Genomic DNA, 14,911 nt, shown 5'->3' with positions numbered 1-14,911 from the left:
TTTGGTTTGTTGTATGGCAGTAGGCTATTGGCCTTGCATTGTTTATTGTCATAATAATGGCAGCGTTTTTCATTTACAGTTCACAAACTGGCTATGATAATATCCTCATATTAACATTAAAAATGTATCTGAGTTTTATTTGGAAAATGTCCCTGACAGATGATAGATTTTGGAAATAGTCAATTGAGATGCACATTATGTCAAGCTGGGTAACATTGACTTTTGTAGACATTGTCAGTAGGTTAAACTATAGCAGCCCTCTGCTCCTTTGCACACTTTTGGAAAGCAAACTGGTCGCTTTCAGTGTTTTTTTTTTTTCTCATACTGCAGCCCCCGACCCACCTACACCCACACTTTCCATTTGGGGGGAAAGTGGTTTGTTTGCTCATTGTGTGATGATTAACCAACAAATACCAGGACATAAGGAGCAATATGGGAAAATAAAATCCTGTACATAATTTTATCCAGGGAAGCAGAGCAAACTGAGTGTAGCCTCAAAATAAGAGTTGCACCATGAGGGTCAGGGTTACTTTTAAATTTGGTACAATCGTGAAAGTCAAATAATGTCTTAAACGTGTTTATTTGACTTTTCATGTAACCGTCTATGACCACCTAATTCATTAACCTTTATTTTGGAGAGCCAGAGCAGCCGCTGTGGGTTTGACATTTGTTTCCTCCTCAGAGAAGTGCTGATGTGTGTCCTCACAGTGTGCTTGTGTGACCAGCAGAAGCCAGTACGATGGAAAACAGCAGACGACACAACAGACTCGGTATGAAAAAGTACCCCCCACCCCCATCATGTTGTCGCCAATCTTGCTAATCATACACATGTTCATCACAGCCTTTTAATCGTGGTTGATTTTTAGCTGGAAAACATTGCGACAATTTGAACAAATACATTTTCATGGATTCCCTTCTTTCCTCTCCATGTTTCTTCCAGGCGCTGCTTTCTCGAGAGAGGCTGCCGGTCCGAAGGGAACATCTGATGAGAACCTTCCAACAGGTCACTTCTTTTTTTTTTTTTGTTTTTGGCATACTTGCCATATTGCATGCGTTGCTCTGAAGCTCGTGAACAGAACTAGGATCTGTTAAAAGCCCAAATGACCCCAGTAGTAAACGTGTCATGTGAATCCATTTCAAGCTGTTTATACATTCACCCTCTGCAGTCACTGATTAATCTTGAAGCCTGCATCATACTGCAGCGAGTACAGGCAACTCTTTTTTTTTTTTTTGGGAACTAGAATTGACAATGAGACAAAATATTTTGTGCTGCTCAGTTGCTGTACTTTGACGCTTTAGTTATTCAAAATAAATGACTGACGTCGGTGTGAAGGCTTTCAGGAAGATTTGGATGCCGATCCCTGACTTTTTGGTGCACTTTGTGCTCAGCTCTGCCCGTGCGCCTGGATGTGGTCATGGGTCCTGAGCGTCTTCCTGCACACGAGGAGTTGCAGGAAATGCTGCGAGGGAAACTGCGCATTCAGCAGGCCAACAGCACTGAGCTCAGCGCTCTCGTTGAGGTACGTCGCAAAAACACACTTGGAAGCTTCACGTTCGGCTTCTAGAGGCAGTTTGGGCGGGTAGGGGAGGGGCGGGGGACAACTGCATTGGAATTGGTACACTTTGAATAGAATCGAGCAGATATGACGAAAATATTCACACACTGTACTTAAGCAGAAGTGCAGAGACTTGTGGTGAAAAAAAAAAAGAACTCTGGTAAAAGTGGAAGTACTTATGTCAAAGAATACAGACTCTGGCATGAACTCAATCGACCCAAGAAACAAATATGAATCTAAAAAGAAACATTGTGTCAACTAGGAGTTGTCTGCTCACCTGGTCGCCGTCGACAGTGAAGACCGAGTGATTTTTGTCACGTTCAAGGCATTCGAGGAAGTGTGGAAGTTCACAACCTATTTCACGCACGGTAATTTGGGAATGTTGTGTTCGTTGACATCGAGCTTCGGTCTTGAGCTTGCAAAATGTTTTTCATGCGGCTCCTTGATGATAATTGCCAAAGGTCGGCTGAGTCATTGCATGGAGCATCTGTTGTTTGACCACAAGATGTGGCTCCTTTCTTTGGAAAACCGGCTTGGAATCGAAGTTTCCACTCCGGAGGACACGCTTCATGTTATCTACACGTGGGTCCTCATGCAAGAAGGTACGTTTATACAAAGAGGACGGTAGTCATCAACACGTACAAGAAAATAATGCGCAGATGAGAGAATACTGACTTGCTTGTTGTCAGCTGGTCAGATTTAACGGGTTGTGTGTTGTGATCTGTGTCACCAAGGGTCACTGTTTGCTCGCTGCGCCGCCAGCCAGATGTTTGACAGTTGCACCTCCGGAGCTGACCTCTACCTGGAGCAGGGCGACGTTGCGCTCTTCGAGCCTCCCTTCCTGGACTCGGGCTGGACTGTCCTTTGCCTGGCCGACGGGGCCCGAGGCACCGCGCCCAAACCTGCGCTGGAGCCCGTCATACCTTTTCATCAGTGAGTCAAACCATTAGGAACACCTGCGAGAGTGAAGCCCTGTTTATCGGGTCCGAGACCGGGTTGCGCCGGCTGATAGGTGGAGAAAAAAAAAAAAAACACAGAGAGACCTAATGAAAAACCTTTTAAAATTGTTTATTTGTCCTTCCCAGTTGACATTTACTGTAAACCGGAAAACAAAGTTCACTAGCTTAATGCTAACATTTTATGCTAAATGGCATAGACGGGCTAACGGCGTATCGTTAGCATCAATGTAATTGTTAACCTGAGAACAACTGCTCGTTTAACAGACACGGAGCAGCAACACATACAACAAAAGTGAATGAAACGTTGTTTATTTCAACGGCACAACGTCCAACCGAACCATCCAGTATTTCTTCACTGCCTCTTCTTCTTGCTCTTACATCAACTATAGCTACGGATAGTTGAACTCAGTTTTGCCTGTCATGTTGTGGCACGACATGCTTCTGCACTGTACGCAAAACACAACTCTAAAGTGAAACTTGCCAGTTCGTATCCTACCAAAATCCCTAAAAAAAAAAAAAAAAGTTTGTTTAAAAATCATGCGGAAAATAGCGCTGGCACAAAAGATGAACCGCAATATAGCAGGGGCTGATTGCATACAATATTTTTCCGGTGGAGTGAATGTACGGCACTCTGCAGTGGCGATGAAAATGGCTGTTGTATTTCTTGTGATGTGTCCGCAGGTGGTTTCTTAAGTCTTGCGCTGAGAGCATTGTGGTGGGTGATGGGAAACCCGTTCGTGACTTCCCTCTACACTTTGGTAAGGTGGAAATTTGCATCTACAGGATTATTGCAGCGTTTCCCAACCTTTCTTGAGCCAAGGCACATTCAGGGTGCCATGACACACAAGTGACTCCACTTATGAGTTTTTCGAGTTAAGAGCAGTCTGTTTTCCTTTTTTTTTTTTTTGTTTTGACTTGCTCACACAGACTTGAGATACGAGCATTGTACTGTTTGAACACATGGTTCAGCACTGACACGATACACTGACAATATGAGAGCACTCACGACGATGTATTCTTTATCCTCTGCATAGAATGACTAACATTAGCGCCGTACCAATGAGCTGAGAGAGTAAATGTGGTGTTATTATGCAACGGCTCACAACTCTCTGAGGCCTTCATGAAGTCGAGGTGTCATGTCGTGAAATAATGATGAGCTCATCCCAGTTTACACTTTCTCTGTGTAAAATATTTGATTCTTCTGCCTATCATTATAGGTCACCAGCACCGATAGTTGGTGTAAAAAAATAAATCGTTTTCAGACCAATTAAGTGAAAATGGATAATTTCTCACGGCATACTCGTTGGGACGCACTGTCAATTTTGGGACCAAAATACATACGGTAGATATCCTGTTAAAAATGTTTTTTCTAAACTCATCATCTTGTTGTATTCAGCCACAGGCACATGTGTGGCCGCCACGCGATATGATGCTGAAGGCCCAGATGAGCTCAGCGTGTCCCCGGATGATCGCATCATCATCGTGGGACGACTGGTGTCCTGTCACGACTGGTTCTTGGGCATGAAAGAGGAAACGAGAGAAGCGGGTCTTGTGCGGACGAGCCAGGTGAAACCCTCGGGCGACACCTATGAGTGAGTGTGACCCCCGCAACGTGAAAACAGAGCATGCAAAATGGCTTCCGGAAGTAATGACGTGTCGTTTGTTGTTGTTTTATCATGAGTCCAGGTCGGTAAACGCTGTTTTAGACGGGGAAGAAGTCGACTTTTTCAATCTGCATGAAGACAGCGTCATTGAGGAAACTACTGCTCTACTCAAGAGCACGTCTCAAAGTGATATTGGCCCTAACTACAAACTAGGTAAAAATGTGAAACATTTTTGTGGGTTTTTTTTGTGCTTATAAAGGGGATTCTGGATAGAAATCCATTGCAAAAAGCCTTCCTAATAGTCTAAAATGTGAAGGTAAAAGCGATCAAAAGGAATCTGTCGATGGAAAACTTGAGAAGGGAATCCGTTGAAATTGCTAACAAGAACTCCGGCTCCATCGTCCTCGGTGACGCTCGGGGGATCCGATTTTGACTTGAGCATCAAACGGAGTTGATGCAAGTCTGCAGATGAATGCAAGATACAAATGTGTGCTCTTTATTGTTCAATCCCAGATGTGTTCAGTTACCAAGACTCCAAGACCAATCGGTCAAGTAAGTCCTTCTCGACTGGCTCTTTCACTGACTGAGTCCCAAGCAACGGACATGAGGAAGATTCTGGTCTCAGCGTCTTGTTTTTCGTTTTTTCAGAAGGTCCTTCGGCCCCAGTTCAGCCCGACTTCCTGGAAAATACGGCGCGGCTTCTCGATGGACAAAAGCATCGATCCCCTCAGTGTGTTTGTACGAGAACCCAAGAGGAAGCGATGGATCCAGTTGAAGGCCAACGCGCAGAGGCTCCTTGTTTCACTGTGCAACCAGCTGAAGAAAGACAACGCACGGAGAGCACCACTTTTCTGCTGTCCTTTCTGAAAGGACGTGAATACAAAGATGAGTTCGGAGCCTTTTACATACTAAGTCCCGAACTTGTGTCCTCCTCCATCTTCTGCGGCCACTCATGCGAGGACGAGTTGATTTCCTTTCTGTCCGTCGCCAGAGAAACCGCCAGGAAGAAACAGCTATTGTGGTCCCAGACTCGTTTGTGCTTCCTGTTGGGCAAGTTCAGTGCCGCCAAGTCCAAATTCAGCCAGGCCCGTGTTTACTTTGAGGAGGCGCTCGGCGTTCCCCGGGAAACTTTCGCAGACCTCAGGCTGTTGGCGAGCATTTATTCCAACCTGGCTGGCGTTTATCTGTTACAGAAGAACAGGGCGAGCTTCTTCGGCATGTCCGAGCGACTGGCGGCCCTGTTAATGGGCACGCCGTACTGCCTGGAATGTGTGAAGGAAAGCTCGGTTCTAGAACACGCCCTCAAGAGGGCGATCTTGTCTCAAAACGCAATGGCTGAAGCCCGAGCTTGCTATCTTCTGGCGAGGCACCACTGGATTCAGAAAAAGAGGCCAAAAGTTGTCCCTTACTTAGAGAGGCTCCTTGTTCTTTGCGCAGGAGCTCAGGGAAAGTCGAGCGTCTCCCCCAGCAGAGGACATTTAACGCTAGGGAGGCTGCATAGGGAAATGGGCCTCCGCCATCTTAGTATTTGCTCTGCCGGTAGCGCGCTGCTGCATCCTTCTGCGACGCTGACCGACGGCCTCAGCAGCCTGCTCCTCGTCTCAGACAACACCACCGACAGGGACTCGTTCCCAGCCCATGTGGCTCCATATTTGCATCGCTGTCTCTCCTTGAGCGACAGTCAAGGGGCGCCAGGCCACGAACGACGTTCGGTTTTGAAGCACCGGCTGGCCCTTTGTCTCTCGCAGCTTTTTTACCAACACGGGATGCTCGGCCACGCCATCCGACTCATGCGCGCTCTTATCGGCGCCGCCCCTTCCTCCCCCGACATGGCAGAACACAAGATCGCCCTCATCTGGCTGGCATGGCTCCATATCCACGACCTTGAACCGAACGTGGGGCTGCACATATTAGACACGGTCTTGGATGCCCTGCCGCAGCACTGCTCCATGCCGTTGGAAGGTTTGTGGGGTTTTGGTGTTTGGACCTCAATTTTGTTTTTACCTTTGACCAAAGATGGGCGACTCGTGACTTGACTCGCGACAGACTTTAAGTCGCCAATTTTCAACTTGCATGACTAAAACTAATGGAAGACGCTACTTGACGATGACTTGGTTTTCATGAGACTCGACTTAAGTTGGACTTAAACGACATGACTTGATGAGTGTTCGCTATTTGGTTGGCTTCAAGGGCTGGTACTCAACATGCGCGGCGTGGCACTCGGGTGCATGGGTGACATTCGGAGGGCAGCGGAGAGCTATCACGCCGCTGCGGATATCTGCCAGGAGTACGAAGACACGCCAAACTGGGCGGTGGCGCTTGCTAACCTCGGTATTTCATCTCCTTATTAGCATCCGATGATGACCTGAGTGGAATCTCAGTAAACGACGAGGTGCTTCCTTCCTTCTCACAAAGGCCTGCTGTGTCTCAAGGTTGGAGCTAAAGGACTAGCGCAGAAGCACCTGATGGAGTCTGTGCGGCTCTTTTCCGCGCTGGATGGAGGACACGAGACGACTTTCATCGCCGTGCTGCTGCAGCTGGGACAACATTGCGTGAAGGAGCAGCGGATGCATTATGGGAAAGGATGCTACGAGTGGGCTTTGCTGCTGGCCATCAAAGCGAACCTCTCAGACTGTAAATTGCCTTCTTCCGTCGTCGTATCCAAAATGAGACGATGTCCTTATTTCCTACCAATATTCTGGAATTCTATCTTGAGTTACTGAGAATGTATGCAGAGTTAGACTACAACGGATCATCTCGATGGCAATGTTTGCCAGGCCAGCTGACGGCGGTAAGACGTCTGTGCCACCTTTACGAGTGGGAGAGTCCAGACCGGGCCCGGCGTATCATCTACAGCCAGTACCAGGTCCAGCTGCTTCATGGGACGCCTGATCGAGAACGGGAGGGCGACGTGCAGGAAGCCATCAGCCAGCTCTTCCTCTCATTGGCCACCCACAGGTGTCCTTTTGGCCGATGATTTTCGTGATGTCACTCATAGTACTTGTAGCATGTAGTTGCTAACTAGTGCACAGCTTTGATCCACGAGTAACATGTATCTCGACTAGTGAGCCAAGACATGTAGAGTCGTTCTTTTAGCGTGTTGAATCATCTTATTTGTCATGGGGGGGGGGGGGGGGTTCCGCTACTATATGACATATCCACACACGAGTAAAATAACTACGGTATGTTACGAGTGAGGCAAAATTGTGCTCTACATCAGGGGTCCCCAACCGCCGGTCTGCGGGTCATTTGATGCCGGGCCGCACAGAATCTGAAAGATGTTTTATTTTGAAAAATTACCGGATTCTATGTTATATCAGTCTACAGTTTGTCACTCTAGACGCAGGTGAATGCGCGCTTCTCGGTCACGTGATAGGTTCCCGCATAAAAAAAGCAAACTTCTTTAAAAAGTTTTTTCGGGAAAGGGTACAGGCCCAGCCAGGAGACAGAAGAGGAGCCTACGACTTGCAAGAAAGAGAAGGCTTCATTTAATAGACAGTATCAGGAGTCCTATTTCAAATACGGCTTTATCTCAACAGGAGATTCACATGCACCAAGGCTGCTCTGCATAATAAGCGGCGATATGAATCGTATTTTTCATGCGCTTTTTATTTGCGATGTATCTTATTTTGAAGGCACGTTTAAGCATTACCATAGCGACCAGAGAATGTTGTGGCCAGATAGGACGTTCCTAGTGTCATGATTCGTGTTGATTATTATGTTTCGAAAATACCACACGCCGGTCATATCGTATTATATTGTTGTGTCTATCCGGCCTGAAAATATTGTCTGACATGAAACCGGTCCGTGGGCCAAAAAAGGTTGACTACTAGTCAAGTGCTAGACGTTAACTTGTAGAATTCTTCCAGTCATTGTTTTCATCAGGACCTGAAATGAGTGCTTTCCTCACCATCTGTAGGGCCTATCGCGCAGCTCTCGATCACACCAAGAGCAGTCTGGCTATTTTCATCGACCTGGGCTGTAAGGAGAAGGAAGCGTACGGATGGCTACAAGCCGGCAAGCTCTACCACCTCCTCGGCCAGGTGGAACTGGTGGAACTTTACGTGCAGGTGTGTGGATGGTTGGTTGATTGTTTGATTTTGTCCAGTTAGATTTCAGCCTCTCCGTGTTGCCGTGTCAGTCCAATCTGCCAAATCATCACAATCTGTGGAGAAGGCCATTGTTACTGCAGCTACATTAGCAATGAGACGGCTAACTGAAGCAACGATTGGTGGATTGAGGACACAATGCTTTGAGTAGCAAATGTCAACCCGATCAGATTTCAAATTTGCCTCGCGGTGCCCACATTACGTCAGCACTTTTCTGTCCTCTGATTGGTCGGTCTGATTAAAATTTGAATTTTCTTTCCTTTTTCGCCTCATGTGTTGGTCAGGTGGCTCAGGATGTCGCTCTGAGCACAGGAGACACCAAGTTCATCTTGAAGCTTCTGGAAGCTGCAGGTGATGTCTTCTTCAACAGCAGCCAGGACCGAGACAAGGCTATCATGTACTACAGGGTAGGCCCCCCCCAAAACGGTGTTTGGACATTTTCTCTTTCGTCAAAAAATCCTGAGAAAAAAAAATTGCCATATAAAATTACATTTGTATTGTTTAAAAATCTGGAAAATCAAAAAGAAACTCCTCAACTCACTTAAGTATAGTTGCTTGACACCACGATTGCTTTGGCCTGAGCATAAAAACCCAATCTGTTGTATCTTTGATCCTTTGGCATGTTGTGCGCTTGACGCAGGATCGCGCTCTTCCCATCGCCGCCAAGAGCGGCGCCGCGTCCAGCAGGCTGAGGCTGTGCAACAAGCTGACAGAAGTCATGCTGAATCTCCAACTGTACGGGGAGGCTGTGGAGTTTGCTCACACCGCTCTGGACATCAGCATCACGCTGGGTAGGAAAGGGGGCAAGTCTTTGCTCTTCCGCTGGATTGACCACATACTTCAGAGTTGGCCTGAAGCAGAATTTGGGCTATGGCAGGGGTGTCAAACATACGGCCCGCGGGCCGGATCCGGCCCGCAAAGGAGTTTAATCCGGCCCGCGAGATGATTATGTAAAGCATCGTTGTCAAACTTACGGCCCGCGGGCCGGAACCGGCCCGCAAGTAAGTTCAATCAGGCCCGCAGGATAATGTAAAAGTGAAAAAAATGCATTAAAGACACAGAATTAATATTTTTAATCAGGTGCAATTCATTGAGTATCCGCAAGGGGACACTGTTTTGATCAGAGAAGAAGACAACAGCAGCCTCAGTCTGTCACTGAGACAGACCCATGACAGCAGACGCTATCAATAGCACTCTCACATTTACACATTTAATAGCACTCTCCTTAGTTTGTAAGGTGTAGGCAGGGATTACATTTAGATTTTATATGCACGTGTAAATGCTTTAAAACTTGCTTTCTTTATGAATTTTGTTTAATCTTAAAGTGCATTACTATATTTTTCAATACCAATTACTTGTTAAAGTTTGTACAATCAGTGGGATCAGTTGCAATGCATATATGTGAATGATAAAAGTAAATTGCACATTTGTCGAAGGAAATGTAAGGTGCTTCATGAAATGTTTTGTAAAAGATATGTTCATTAAATTTCAACATTTTCCTAATGTTCTTGTGCTTCTTTATACCAAAACAAAGGAAAGACATATTGTTTTGGTTATTTATAGCAAAGTATTGTATCATTTTAATGGTCCGGCCCACTTGACATCTACCGAGGCCGTATGTGGCCCACCATGTGAAATGAGTTTGACACCCCTGGGCTATGGGGCCCTCTGCCTCTGTTCAGCATAGTGAGCGATCGCCCGACTGGTGAATATTTTTTCTTGGTGATTCATTCACATTTACACAAAACTATTGGAACGCCTCATGAATATAATTGTCAGCCATTCTAACAATATGAACTATTTGAACATTAATTTTGCCCTTAAAATCAGAAAATGTACTGTACTTAAATAATGATTTGGATACCGTCAATCTTATGCATACCACTAGAGGGCACCCTGCATAGCGCTCGCGGTCGTCGAACTGCACTTTCCATTTGCACGAGGAAAACAGGAAGGGCCTGTTTTGTTGTTGGATTTGGCTTTGACTGTCTTAACAGTGACTGGCGCCTTTCCATGCAGGTCAGCACCTGAACGAGCGAGTGGCCTACCATCGTCTGGCCACCTTGTACCACCGTTTAGGTCAGTGTGAGCTGGCCGAACACTACTACCTGAAGACCTTGAGCCTCTGCCCGGCCCCCCTGCAGTTCGACGAGGAAGCGCTCTACTACGCAAGGGTCTATCGGACCTTGGGCGACATCCTTTTCTACAATCTGAAGGTACAGGATTTTTGGACACAAAGCCAAAGTTGTAAAAGAATTCATTCATCTCCTGAAATAATTGCTTCGTTTATTTATTATTATTATTATTACTTCATTTCTTTTTTTTTTTTGGTCCCTTCAGTCTGTTTTTTTGGTCCAATCAGCCTTTGTTCATTCCAGGAACCTTTTGATGCGGCAGGCTACTACCACTTAGCTCTGGCCGCAGCCATGGATGTGGGAAACAAAAAGTGGCAGCTGGTGCTGTGCACCCGCCTCGCCACCCTCTACCACAACTTCCTCATGGACCGCCAGCTCTCGCTCTTTTTTTACAAGAGATCCCGAGGCCTCGCCGCAGAGCTCAACGTGAGGAGGATGAACACGGCGGTGGACCGCGCCAGTGTGGCAGTTTACTAGGGGCCGCCGGGGCGACAGTAAGAAATGTCTGAGTATCACTGCACGACTGGACAACATTTCTGCACGTCCGCTGTGTTGCATAGTATAAAATGTGTCTATATATTTTTTTCTTTTGGCAATATCTGTGTAGCTCTGGAATATTTTGTCGCATTGAAGCTGCCATGAATTACCCCGGATTCCAATCATCTGAAAATTACGTAATCGGGCCCGATTTTCCGATCACGTAATCAAGATCCCTACTCATAAGACGTACTCGTTTTAGTAGTGCCCTGAATAGTCATTTTGATGTGGAAAATGAGCATACGATACGGAAAAAACTGAGGCAAAGTCGGCCACTTGTGCAGTGTCGAGTAATGTCAGTGTTTACCCACTGAGGGTCAGCGTAATCTTGTTTCACAGGAGGAATTTGGGTCCTGCCAAGATGCAACCCAGCGGCCAAAATATTCAACATACAAAGCATGAAATAAAATAAAAGTGACTTATGAGAGGAACTCAGTCATATCTGGATGAAGCAATCTGGTCATATGCAAATGTGAAAGATGCTTGCGGTGAATGTGAGTTGCGAGCTGCAAAGGACAATCGAGATGTCCAAAACACTTTTGAATACAAGGGGGGGAAACAACTACATTTGGTTTGAATAGGCGCTAAAAATATCAGTCAGACTGAGCAATGGGATCGTGAGGCTGACATAATTAGAGCATTTGCTTATTTTAATAGTGCACAAGAGTATATTTAGCTGCCGCGTGGTGCATGCGTCCTTAGGAGAGTTGAGTCCAAGGAGAGACGTCATTCCGTGCCATACGTTAGCGTTACTGGAGGTTTTTTTTTTTTTTTGTTCGCTCTCAAGATTGCTTTTCCTGTTGCTTTCCAAACAGTCCAACTTTCAAAAGTCGGACTAACCCAGCTCCGTCCCCAACGAATCAAAGCGAAAGTCACAAATGGTGCGTCAGCGAACCCAGGCGGACGAGCCGCCGAGGTAGGAGGGAGGGAATGGCACGGCAGATTAAGGGTGGCGGTAGGAAGAAGGCAGCAGCGAGAGATTGATGTTGTGCCCAGTCAGTGTTGCTGCAGTGGCAATTAGATAAGAGGTCTGGATCAGCAGTCCGCGTGCTCATGGCGCAGTCAGCGCAAGGCTATTCAAGATGAAGTCGCTGACATTTACATGGCCACCAAAGCATATGCTGTGCACAGTTGCCACAAAAAGAAAAAACTCACCTGGGTGCTTGTCGTATTTGCTTCCGTGTCTTTTGACACGTCACACAAGTGGACATCTTTCAGACAGACTCTCATTAGGATGAACAGTTGTCCAACTAGGAAAGAAAGTCAAGACAATTAAAGAGGGTGAGGCATTTATGGAAAAAAAAATCATTGTTATTTTGATTGATGTTGAAATCGCGATGAATAAAAATGATGTACATTGGTTTCAAAACTCAGTATTAATTCAACTACTAAAAAACAACTCAAAACAAACTTCGTAGCCTCATGCCCATTCATTCGTACACGTTGAATACTTTATTCTTGAACGTTCTTCTTTGTTGTTATGCACAAAATGACTGTGTAAATATGTGAAATTCAAACCTCTTGCATTTTCATTCGACTGCAGCTTTGCAGGATTGCATCTTTGCACACATTCAAGCATCTCCCTTATCTCTTTATCATAGTTTTTAAACATTTTATTTTGTTGTTCTGTTTTTATTTTCACACGCTTTGGGACTTTACCTGGGACCTTGGGTATTTATTTCATGCCATAACGTGGAAATATGTGCTGGCAAGACAAAAAATATATATATATATATATATATATATATTTTTTTTTTTTTTTTTGAATTCTTCAAAATACAACTTGAAGTCTAACTTAGAAGAACAACCAGAAAATAAATCAGTAACAAAGTAAGAATATACTGAAATAATGGAAATAATAACAAATAAAATGAAAATACCGTGTGTTCCTGCTGTTCGCGTTTTGACCTCTTGGGGGTAGCGGGGTGCCATGGATTTATGCAGTAAACACTTACAATGAGAGTAGACGTGTAGAAGAAGAAAGTTGCAAATGAGCTCTCTCAATATAACTCTTTTTTTTTCACAGATTACTGACAATATTTGCCTTTGTCTATTTTTATATTAATTGTGTATGTGTTCCGACGGCGTTTCTGTGTGACTATTAGTTATTTGAAGAAATAACACTGCTGGAAGTTGATGCTAATTTCCTGTTAGCGTGTTAAATGGATTTTTACATTGACTTTAGCATTAGCACTGGCGATGTTTTTAAAACGAAGCATGTCTTGGATTTAAATTAACATTGTGTGTAAGTTTTTATGTTCTGTGTTTAGTTTTACAGTAAACTCCACCTGGGATGTCCTGAAACAATTTAATATAAGATTTTTTTTAAAGTGTTGTTGAATTCATGGACAATGAGTGCAGCAAAACAAAATGTGTACTGCACCAGATTCCCACTGCCGTTGCCCGAGTGCGCTTATGCGCGTGCGTGTGTTTTAATGTACGTGAAGGAGAACAGAGAGGCGGGATAGGTCGGCTCGATGGCACTTAAGTTGATTAAAATCGGTCCACTGCAGTGCCTCCTCCACTCTCCTCTTACTCGGTCTCTTCCTGACATTGCTGGCTGACCAAAGGCGAGCATCGTAGGCATACCTGTCAACTTTTCGGAGCGCCAACCTGTATAAACTACCAAAAAAATCCTTATAAAGAGCAAAAAATCCTTATAACATACCAAAGCATTTTATATGTCAAAATAACGGCAGAAAACAACCCACGAAATATGAATGACATATTTGTTTCCTTGTAGAACTTGCTTGTACACTACTGAAGTATGCAATGAATACTCTGCTGTTTTCAACTAGGAACCACGTGATTTACTGGAAAGTTACCGGAAATGAAAGCATTCGAGTAGACTAGCACCATTCTGGGCAAAAGCAAACGGAACTACCTGTTAGGGGGGGGGGAACGGACATTTTCAGAATCCGTATGATTTGTGCGATATGGCCATATACGTAAGATTCACCACAAAATCCGTATGAACTATGGGTAAACCGTATAAGTTGACAGGTATGCGTACGATTCTTATTTCTCACGGTTTTGGCCAGCATCATTGGCAAACTCAGTACTGATGCTTGGTAAAAGCGAAGCGTTGTTTCAACCCCTTTACCTAAAAGAAGTACCGTACAGATGGTAAAATGTACTTCAGTACAAATGATTTGTTTTTACTGATTAAACGAACAGTACTTATTTTGATAAGTACCAAAAACTTGACTTTCCCTCACTCTATTGACGTGTTGTCATTTGCAGAGGTTGATGAAAAAGTAGCAGGACTTTTTGACAAAGTAAAGAGTAAAAAATTTGATTTTCAAATGTAGGGAGTAAATGGTGGTCAGAAAAATAAGTACAGTGGTACTTTGAGATACAAGTTTCATTTATTCTGTGACCATGCACTCATATTCCAAAACATTTATATCTCCAATCATCTTTCCTCATTGAAATGAATGGAAATCAAATGAACCTGTTCCAGCTGTTTTAGTTTGAATACTCACATGCATGAATTGTTTTTCCTTTATGAAGAATGACTAATATCACAATGTTTTAGAGTTGCTGTAATCTGTCCTTTTTGCTTCGTGTTGATGCTTTATATAATTGCAATGTGCCACAGTTATGTTTTTTTTTAATATATACATGACCTGTCGAGGCTATTTATGAACAATGCCATTTCTTTGTTGTTAGCTTACTTGTATAAAAGTGAAAAAAAAAAAACAATCTGTCAACGATACTGGAATCGTTTTCTTTTGTAATCCCGCTCACTTGAACATCACATGGAGCAATACCTCTGAAACCTGAACTAAAATCGTTTTTGAAATGCACATTGCAAGGGCCTCGTTTCTTTCAATATCCCTGTTTCCTGACTTAAAATCGCTTTTTAAAAATCTTTAATATTTTTTCATACGTGGAGGGAGACTAGCAAAGAGGTTAATTTCCTAGCGCTGCCATTGAGCTTTTACTGTTCATCTTGAACAACGAAGTTGTTGAGCAGGACTGTACAGTACTCGGTAGTGTTCTCGCGAG

The 14,911-nt window shown here is 44.5% G+C and overlaps 1 protein-coding gene across 2 annotated transcripts; it reads left to right on the top strand.

Annotated features, from left to right (window-relative positions):
- The first annotated feature begins 117 nt into the window (after positions 1-117).
- sh3tc1 (SH3 domain and tetratricopeptide repeats 1) lies at positions 118-13,410 on the top strand. Of its 2 annotated transcripts, none has more exons than XM_019871055.1 (19): positions 118-770; positions 941-1,003; positions 1,390-1,520; positions 1,819-1,924; positions 2,018-2,158; positions 2,291-2,489; positions 3,197-3,273; positions 3,912-4,107; positions 4,202-4,332; positions 4,633-4,671; positions 4,768-6,081; positions 6,310-6,450; positions 6,535-6,753; positions 6,897-7,077; positions 8,039-8,189; positions 8,513-8,635; positions 8,869-9,019; positions 10,248-10,444; positions 10,591-10,724. In XM_019871055.1, exons 1-19 carry the CDS (start codon positions 740-742, stop codon positions 10,615-10,617), a joined length of 3,618 nt encoding a protein of 1,205 aa, XP_019726614.1. In that variant the 5' UTR covers positions 118-739; the 3' UTR covers positions 10,618-10,724. The 2 variants fall into 2 exon arrangements, with proteins under 2 accessions (XP_019726614.1, XP_019726613.1); XM_019871054.1 differs by having other exon boundaries at positions 120-770; positions 10,607-13,410.
- Positions 13,411-14,911: the final 1,501 nt, after the last annotated feature.

Source organism: Hippocampus comes, unplaced genomic scaffold (assembly GCF_001891065.2).
Source record: "Hippocampus comes isolate QL1 unplaced genomic scaffold, H_comes_QL1_v1.1 scaffold83, whole genome shotgun sequence".
Taxonomy (NCBI): Eukaryota; Metazoa; Chordata; class Actinopteri; order Syngnathiformes; family Syngnathidae; genus Hippocampus; species Hippocampus comes.
The sequence above is the reverse complement of the archived record's forward strand: the minus strand, read 5'-3'. Positions and strand labels throughout refer to the sequence as shown.

Excerpts from the sequence above, each read along its gene's own strand:
- sh3tc1 (XM_019871054.1), top strand. The coding sequence starts at position 740 with ATGGAAAACAGCAGACGACACAACAGACTCG. Across the intron at positions 771-940 it reads CAGACGACACAACAGACTCG|GCGCTGCTTTCTCGAGAGAG; the intron begins GTATGAAAAAGT and ends TGTTTCTTCCAG. Across the intron at positions 6,082-6,309 it reads CTGCTCCATGCCGTTGGAAG|GGCTGGTACTCAACATGCGC; the intron begins GTTTGTGGGGTT and ends GTTGGCTTCAAG.